Raw genomic sequence first — 9817 nt, 5'->3', positions numbered from 1 at the left:
AAAAAAAATAAAAAATAAAATAAAAAAAGAAAAAAAGAAAAAAAAGAAAAAGAAAAAAAAGAAAAAAGAAATAATTCACATTTTTCTCTATTGCTCATAGAAGATTTTCCAGATTTCAAGCTCATATACTAGAACATAAAACATATCTTAGAAAATTCATAAAATAGAAATTATATCAAGCACCTTTAACAGACCAGATTTCTATAAAACTAGATATTAAACACACACATTAAAAGTCTGCAATAAATAGAACATGTGATGACTAAACAAAGTACTTCTAAACAATTCCTGGGTCAGTGAATAAATAAAATAATAATCAACCTATCTAGAAACTAATGAAAATGCTAAAACAAACTAGCAGGCCCTATGGGATGTTTTACAGTTGTACTAATGGGAAGTGTGTAACCATACAGGACTGCATAATATAAGAAAAGAAATCTCAAATAAGCAATCTAAGTATGCTGTTGAAGGAATAAGAAAATGAAGAATAAAAACATCCAAACACCAGACAAAGGTAATAAATAGTAAAATTAAATCAGCAATAAACAAAATAGAAGACAAAAGACAGTCTAATGGATTGGCAAAACTAGTAGTTGGTTCTTTGAAAAAATTAAACAAAACCCACAAGCTGCTTAATAGCCCAGTGATCAGATAGTCTTTATCCCATAAATGCAAGTCTGATTCAACAGGTGTTAATAAATCATTGGCATTCACCAGGTAAATGAAAAGGAAGATAAAACCATTTGATAATCTCAGTAAATGCCAAACACATATTTGATAAATTTAAACATTCATTAGTTAAAATCAATAGTAAAATGGACTAAATGGAACCTATTTAGACAATATAGAAACCAAATATGACTAGCCCACATCCACTATCATACCTAATCATACTGAAAACAAAATTTCTTACCAAAACACTACTAGAAATAATAAAGGAATGTAGTAAATTGACAGGATACAAAATTCAGTTTCATTTCTGTATGCAAACCTTGTATCAGGGAAAAAAAGGGGGGGGGATAAAAAGAGTATAATCCCATTTGTAATCATCCCAAAAAGGATGGCTTTACCTCAGGATAAACAATGAAGTAGGTAAAGGACTAATATATTGAAAATATAAAGTTCTCTTAAAGGAAATAAAAAAAGAAACAACAAAATAGGGAAGTATATGTCATGTTCATTGATTAAAATAGACATCTACAGATGTCTATTTTACCAAAATGCCAATGATTTCATTCTGGAAAACTGATCATAATTAAATTTATATGAGGCAACATTGGCCCTGAATAGCTAAAGCAATCTTGAGAAAAAGAGAGAAATAGAAGTATTGCACTTCCAGACTTTAAACTAATTAATCAACGATAGTAATACAAACACTTTGGCACCAGAACTAAAAGGAATCTCAGACCAATGGAATAGAGCAATGAATCCATATCTAAACCCACCCAAATATGGATACATATCTTTGAGAAACTATTTAAACCATACAGCATAGCTAAGGTAGTCTCTTTAATAAAATGAATTTGGGAAGCATAGAGTGTCACTGGGGGGTGGGGGTGGGGAGGCAGTGAAATAAGACCTATAGTTAACTCAGTATAACAAAATTAATTCAAAATTGATTAAAAATCTGTATATAGGATCTAATACCATAAATTGCTTGAAATAAAATATAGGGGGCACAATTGTAGACACTTACCATAAAGATATAATAGAGGATTCAACCTCAGAGGAAACAAAAGCAAACAAACAATTGAACTGTATCAAGTTAAAAGCTTTTGTAATGCAAAAGAAACCATATAAAAATCAATCTACAGAAAAAAAGTGAAAAAAAAAGTTTGCTCATGGATCTGACAAGGGTCTATCGATCTGCAAAATCTATGAAGTTCTTACACAATCCATCAAAACAAAGAAAAAAAAAAACAATAAAATGAGCAAAGGTTCAAAAATATTTTTCTTAAGACATTCAGATGACCTACAAGCATGAAAGACTGTTCAGTTTCACTTATAAGAGACATGGAAATCAAAACTACATTGAGACACTTTATAAAACATATAAAAATAATAGCTTATATAAAAAAAGAATGATTTCACATATTTGAAATCAAAACTACATTGAGACACTTTAGGAATAGCTTATATATGTATAAAAATAATGGAATCAAATGTTTGTGAGGTTGCAATGAACAGGGACACTCATCTACAGTTGATGGAAATGGGCTTCATTGCAACCCCATATAAAATGGTATAGATTTTTCTTAAGAAAATATAAATATAAATTTCATATGACCAGACAATACCCCTGAATGTATTTATCCAACTGATATGAAAACTCTACTACGAAAGAATTTATCTACACCTAAGTATATTAGCACAGCTATCTACAGTTGCTACATAGTGAAATCAATCTAAGTGTCCCAAACATATGCACATTTGGGAGAGCAAAGCAATCTCCCAAAATTAAAATTAAAGAAAAATGAAGATTTCCTAGAAAAGGGCAAAATAAAGATAATGATTAATAAATGGAATAATTGGGCCCTCCCTGGTGGCGCAGCAGGTTAAAGCACAGCACTAAGAAACTAAAGCCACTTCAGCATGAGTTTGATCCCTGTCCCGGAGCTGACCCACATGGTGCAGCAAACCTCTCCTGACCCGCCTGCTGCTCCCCTCAGCAGTGTATTTCGTTAGTCAGCCTGTTCTGCTCCCCACTCTATCCCTGGTGAATCCTCTCACCTCCCCTGCACCTCTGGCCTGTAGCCCAGTTCTGTATGCATAACTAAACAAATCTTAAAAAAAAAATGGGGAATGTGGCTAGGCGTGAAATCACAGTAATTTTTTTATGCAGTATTTTTTTTGATCGAAATACAGAAAGTTGAATAAATCACTGACTGTCTCTTCAGCAGTGCCTGAAACTGAAAGTGGATACAAGATGGCTAGAAAATTTCATCGAGGATAGTCCTTAAATTACAATGTCAACTCAAGCTTTTCCTTTTAATAATAAGCCAGATTATTTTCTTCCCTGACAGCTGAAAACTCAATGCAGTAAGGATGGCTGCTTTATTCAATATCTGAATGTTGTCATCCCTTTAAGGAAGGTAATAAAGCTTGTGGTAAGGTCTAGGTTTGGCCTATTTAAGGTTAGCCTAGTTTTTTGGCCTGTAAAAGTACCTATTTTAAATTCATGGACCTTAAATTTCTCAAATACAAACAATGATATAAACCAACATTACCGCAATTTAAATAAATAAACAATGATATAAACCAACATTCCCGCAATTTAAATCATGTTTAATTTTATGTTTTCCATGACCAGGTCTTTAAGGACATGATTTAGTGCACTTAATATGGTTAGCTGTATGATAACAATGTTAATGTGAAATGCTAAGTAATTAATTTCCATCATTGTCATCTGTGACCAAATTTATATTTACCATCCTCTCAGGATCTAAATATCATTTTCCTCTAACCTTAAGGAAAAAAAAAAAAACAAAAAAAAAATCTAATACACTCACAGCTGGCTAGCTACCCCCACTGCCACTAAAGGTATGTGTGTGTACCTGTGTGTATGTGTGTTTTGAGCTTCCTCTTGTGTGCCTAAAATATATTTGGGAAAAGCAACTATTTCTTTTCATCAATTAAACAATCCCAAATGTTGGGGTGGCTGAAAGGGATGATAGGCAGATCACAGAGAATGTGTAAGATAGTTAAAATTCTCTATAATGTAGTAATAGTAGGTACATGTAGTTACACATGAATCCAAACCCATGGAATGAATTTAGATTATCACAAATGAATTTTAAAGTATAGTGGATTCTGGGTAATAATGACATTAGTGTTGGTTCTCATATGAAAATATACTGCTCTAGGGTGCCATTTTTTCAGTGAGGAAGGATGTGTATGTCGAAAGGAGGTCTGTGGTAAGTCCCTGTACTATTCCTTCAATTTTACTGTGAACCTAAAATTGCTCTACAAGATTATTTAAAAAAATAAAAATATCAGGCACTTCCTGGTGGTGCATCGTGTAAAAAAGTACAGCACTGTGAAACTGGATGTAGCATATTCTGTGCAAGATTGATCCCTGCCCCAGAGGTGATTCATATGGCGCAGCAAACCTGTCTTGCCTACTGCTCCCCTCAGCAGTGTATTTCGTCTGTCTGCCTAGTCTGCCCCTTACTCTGAGTCTGGTGAATCCTCTTACCCCGCCCCTGCACTTCTTGCTGTACCTCAGTTCTGTACATCTTAATATGTGTGTGTGTGCGTATATACATACATATACATGCATATACATATGCATGTATATGTATATATATATTCTATATATTTATATAAAACAATCAGCAGTTGTAAATAAGGCATGCCATTTTATTGTATCCTAGTCATTTTGATTATTAACGATGTATTCTGAGCTGTTTATTATGTCAGATTTGTTAAGTGGGAAATTATGCGGTTAATTACATAGGTACTAGCCTAATTTTGTAGACTGTGGTTCTATTAATATATAATTTTTAGAGCCCATTTAGTGCTATTTTGTTCTGTATCTTACGGGCTTCCATTTTTCCCATGGGTGCTATATGAGGAGCTGGAAGGAGCTTTCCTGGATTGAGTCTGTGTTGCCAGTAAGTGTGTGTGTGTGTGCACGCAAATATATATTCACATACATACATACATGTGCATACATCCACGGCCAGGTATTGTGTGTACACACACACATATGTATGTACACATACATGGACATACATATATGTATGCATATGTGTGTATACAGAGGCACATATACATATGTAAATATATAAATTAATAACTTGTCTTTGGCTAAGACCATTTAACAAATCCTTTGGTGGTGAGTGTGATGATGTAATATATATCTAAGAGGTTTGAACCTGTATCTCTCAATTATATACAGTGCTTAAGTCTACATTCCTTTGATAAACAATAATATACTTAAAATAAGTAAGCAAAAAATTAAAATATGTTCTTTCTGCCTGCAGGTATATTAGTTCTCCTTATTTTTTCTACCTTTCAGAGTTCTGCTTTGGTTGTCTCTTGATTTTTTTGGTGGGGGGATGGGTTGAGGTTTACAAGCGTTAAAAGTAGCAGAGAAAAATATATCTTGTCTCAACAGAACCAGTTATTTCTAAATCATCTAAATCAGCCTATATTTTACATATTTGAGGTTGATCTTTTTGCTGCATCATATACAAAGTTATATTCTCATGTTTATTAACTATTACTTTACTATTCTCAATTACTTTCCTAAGGTGTTATTTTAAAATTATAAATATATTTATATATTTTCTAGGTATAATATTTGAATGTAATATTTTCTAGGGATAATATGTGAATATAATTAACATATTATTTACATATTATATAACTATATATATTGTTACGAATAACTCCCCAGTTTCTTGACTCCATTTGATAATGCTAATATGTACCTTGAATAATTTTGGATAATTTACTTTAATAAAACTTTATTTAATGATTCTGTTATTTGAAGTGCTTGAGTGTTGATAAGACTCTCCCACATTATTCCAAGATTTTAGGAAAAATAATAATGTGTACAATGATTCCATAGGAAAATAATAACTTTATTTTTCATTACAGTGTTAGAGTGAATTAGAACACTTTTTAAATTTGTGTTAACTGTAAACATCCCTCAATGTATGTCCTTCAGAAGGCACATAATATATTTTCCATAAGTTGGTAATTTAGGTAGATTCCAATAAATTGTACTGAGTCAAAAATGTGTTCACATCATTGCATGTGCTTTAGGGGTTCATGGATCAAACTTTTATAAATAAATGTTGTCACATCATGTCCAACAACATTGACTCAAAAATCTTCCACTTGGGGCCCTCTCCCTACCCTAGTTTTACCCCACCATCCTCCTCTTCTGGTTGCCTCAGTTTTGCATCTGGATTTCACAGATTTATTATGGGTTTGGTTTGTCTAACTTCATTTTATTTTCCTATATTTGACAATTAAGTGAGACCATTCAGTATTTGTCCTTCTCTTTCTGACTTATTTCATTTGGCATTATAGTCTCCAGTTGTATCCATGCTGTTACAAATGTCAAAAGTTCATCTTGTTTATAGCTTATAGTAGTGTTCCATTGTGTGTGTGTGTGTGTGTGTGTGTGTGTGTGTGTGTGTATGTACCACATTATTCCTCTCCATGTCTCAACAGATACTTTAAAATTAATCATTTCAGTGGCTGGTACTACACCCTTCTGAAGGATTTTTAAATCCTCATATTTGACTTCTATGCACCAAACAATCAAGTAAACCTCAATAAATGTGATTGGAAGACAATAACATGTGAATCTACAGAGGACCATGGAATGGTGGGAATTGGAAGAACATTGATGACTGTTACTGCAGTGTTAGAGAATTTACTGCCTGTGTATTTCATAAACATGCCTAACCATTGGGGAAAAATGAGAGGTGGCACAGACAATCATTTCAAGATTTTTCTATGTGTGTGTATAAATAAGTATATATATATATATATATATTTTATATAGGGAACAATAAGATAACTGAAGACATGTATATAGTGTTTGTGTATTTGTGAATATACTGATAATGTGAATTTTTATTTTAGGTTCAGGTTCTTCGGAATGCTGGTGAAGAAGTAACCCTAACAGTCTCATTTTTAAAACGAGCACCTGCTTTCCTCAAACTTCCACTGAATGAAGACTGTGCATGTAAGCATTTATGAAGAATAGGTAAAATGCTCACTTCATCATATTTACTTTCAAAACCATTATTTCTTAACAAAATTGCTAATTTCTTTATAAAGTTGGCATTTCTTCCTGAATACAAACATATTTTTTCATATTACTAAGAATTCCTTTAACCCTTATGAATAGGAAACATGTTACTTTTATTTCAGGATTTATTCACCACATTTGCAATTATATTCTAGACTATAACTAGAGAAGTAAAATGATTTTTTTTTCATAACACTTGATAATCATATTTTCTCTAACTACAAAATGGTAAACTCTTACTTATCTACTAGATTTTATAAACAAGCCTTTAGGTTAAAATTGTTTCAGTATGAACAAATTGAAAGAAACAATGATGTATATGGAAATAAATTTTATATTTTATATTACATATAAATGCACATATGTAATAAAATTTATATCTACTTAAATTTAAATGTCAAATTGTTTACTATACAACTAAATGTATATAATATTTTAGTTAAAACTGAAGAATATATTTTTAAACGTGGATATCGCTTGTATGCATTGAATTACAAAGGTCTTAAACGAACAGTTGGATTAGTTGTAATGAATGCACCCATTTGCTTATCTTATCCACTCATTTTTTAAAATTTTTGTTCATTTTTTAAAATTGAGGTAATATTGTTACCTCAATTTGTATTGTATTGATTTATAATACTGCATGTGATTTCAGAGAATAGTTTTATACCTCCTCAGATATACATTACCACACTATATCCATCATCAAAGCACCTGTATTCCTTTACATTAAATACCCGTTGGACCTCACCCCATCTTTCCCACTTTCCCCTCTACTAGCTTCAGTTTTGCCACCTTAATCTAGGATTTGTTTTGTTCGTCATTTGTGTTTGTTTGTTTTTCTGTATAGCATATAATTGAAAACAAATGGTAAGTATTTTTCTTTCTCCTTCTGACTTATTTCACTAAGGATAAGCCCATTCATTTCTACCATGTTGTTGCAGGTAGAGAGTTTTTGTTTTTGCCTTTTTTTTATTTTTTTTTATTATTGAGTAGTGTTCCATCATGTATATATAACACATGTTAATCTGTTGTTCTTTCATTGAAATTTAGATTGATTCTATAATGTAGCTATTGTAAGTAGTACTGAAATGAAAATAAGAATGAATATATCCTTTTGAATCTATGTGTTTGCTTTTTTCAGGAAGATATCTAGGAATGGAATTGCTGGATCATATGGCAGATCTATTTTGAATATTTTGAGAAATCTTAATATTTTTTCCAGTAGGGGCTAAACCAGTGTAGCTCCCCACTAACATTGTATGGATTCCTTCTTTTAGACATCCTAACATTTGTTGTTTTGGCCTATTTTTGATCAATGCTTTGACATAGGCATTAGATGGTATCTCTGATATCTCATCGTGGTGTTGACACTCATTTCTCTGGGATAAGCAATAGTGAATACTTTTACGTGGACTGCTGGCTATCTGTATTCCTTCTAATAAAAATAACCTACTTAACACTTCTGCCCATTTTTGATTGAGTTATTTTGTTTTTGTAGAATTATGTTATTTCTATATCTTGGGTATTAGTTTTTTGTTGAATGTATCATGTGAAAATCTTTGATTCAGTATAGTGTCTTCTTAAAGCAGACAAGAATTTCACACACAAGCATAAAGAAAATTAAAAAAAAAGCTACAAATTAATATTCCTGATGAACCCAAATATAAAAATCTTCAACAAAATCTTAACAAACCAAATTCAACAGTATATTTAAAAGAACACATATAATGACTAAGTGAGATCTTGTTCAGGGATGCAAGGATGGCTCCACATATGCAAATCGATGTAAATCACCATATAAAGAAGAGACAAAACTTATAAGATCATGCCAATGGATGAAAAGAAATAGTTGACATCCACTTTCACCAATACTGTTCAATATGGTATTAGAAGTCTAGCTAGAGAAATCAGACAAGAGCGACAAACAGGAATCCACAGCCCTTTTAATCAAAGACATACCTCTGTGTGTCCTTCAAATATATGGCATACCCAGAAATTACAGTCAATTTATTTTATTTTTATATAAACACACACATATACACATATATGCACAATTATATGCACATATTATATTCTATGTGAGCATGATATATTTTGAAACCTTTTTTTTTTTTTTAAAGATTTATTTATTTGTGCATACAGAACTGGGGTACAGGCCAGAGGCTCAGGGGCGGCGAGAGGCTTCACCAGAGAGAGCAGGGAACAGAACAGGCAGATTGACTAAGTACACTGCTGAAGGGAGCAGGGGGCGGGTCAGGAGAGGTCTGCCACTCCATGTGGTCACCTCCGGGGCAGGCGGGAATCGAACTCATGTGGAAGCGGCTTTAGATTCTCAGTGCTGTGCTTTAACCCGCTGCGCCACCAGGGAGGGCCTGTTTTGAAACCTTTAATAAAATCATTCTAGGGGAAAAATCAGATACTTCAAGGATTTCACTTGCATTTCTCAAATACATTAAAGATACTTTATACACACACAAATAATATACATCATTATGCATGTTGCATATATTATATATGCATATCTATAAATCTGTTGTTAATAGACAACCCAGTTTTTCAATTGTACTATTATAATTAAGCTTCAATTATCTTGATGATGAGGCTTTGGAATTCTTATAATTCATACAATTATACGTATATATTATATATAATATATAGCATATGTTTTATATATAGAGAGATGAGTAGAGATAGATAGATAGATAGATAGATAGATAGATAGATAGATAGATAGATAGATAGATAGATAGATAGATAGATGATAGATAGATAGATAGATAGATAGATAGATAGATAGATAGATAGATAGATGATAGATAGATAGATAGATAGATAGATGATAGATAGATAGATAGATAGAGACTAGGAGTGGGACTATTGAGTCATTATAGGACGGATGTATAAGTTTGTTAACAAACTGCTAAATACTTTTCAAATTAGCATATATTTAAAACCTGTCAGTATCTGCTCTAATGTTATGGATAGCTCTGGTTGTTCTATATTTAATACTTGTGAGGCAAAACTACTTTAGCCATTTGTTAA

At 32.1% G+C, this 9817-nt stretch overlaps 1 protein-coding gene across 6 annotated transcripts in view; it reads left to right on the top strand.

Moving 5' to 3' along the window:
• The window catches only part of SNTG1 (syntrophin, gamma 1), a 682373-nt gene that overhangs the window by 519658 nt on the left and 152898 nt on the right, over positions 1-9817 (top strand). For all 6 annotated transcript variants that reach the window (XM_012723045.1, XM_012723047.1, XM_012723046.1 and 3 more), the window contains one exon: positions 6604-6706. In XM_012723045.1, the coding sequence (XP_012578499.1) occupies positions 6604-6706 (103 nt within the window). The remainder of the gene's footprint in view (positions 1-6603; positions 6707-9817) is intronic.

This window comes from Condylura cristata, unplaced genomic scaffold (assembly GCF_000260355.1).
Source record: "Condylura cristata isolate star-nosed mole 26May11 unplaced genomic scaffold, ConCri1.0 scaffold00009, whole genome shotgun sequence".
Classification (NCBI taxonomy): Eukaryota; Metazoa; Chordata; class Mammalia; order Eulipotyphla; family Talpidae; genus Condylura; species Condylura cristata.
Note: the sequence above shows the minus strand (reverse complement) of the source record. Positions and strands in the feature narration are given on the sequence as shown.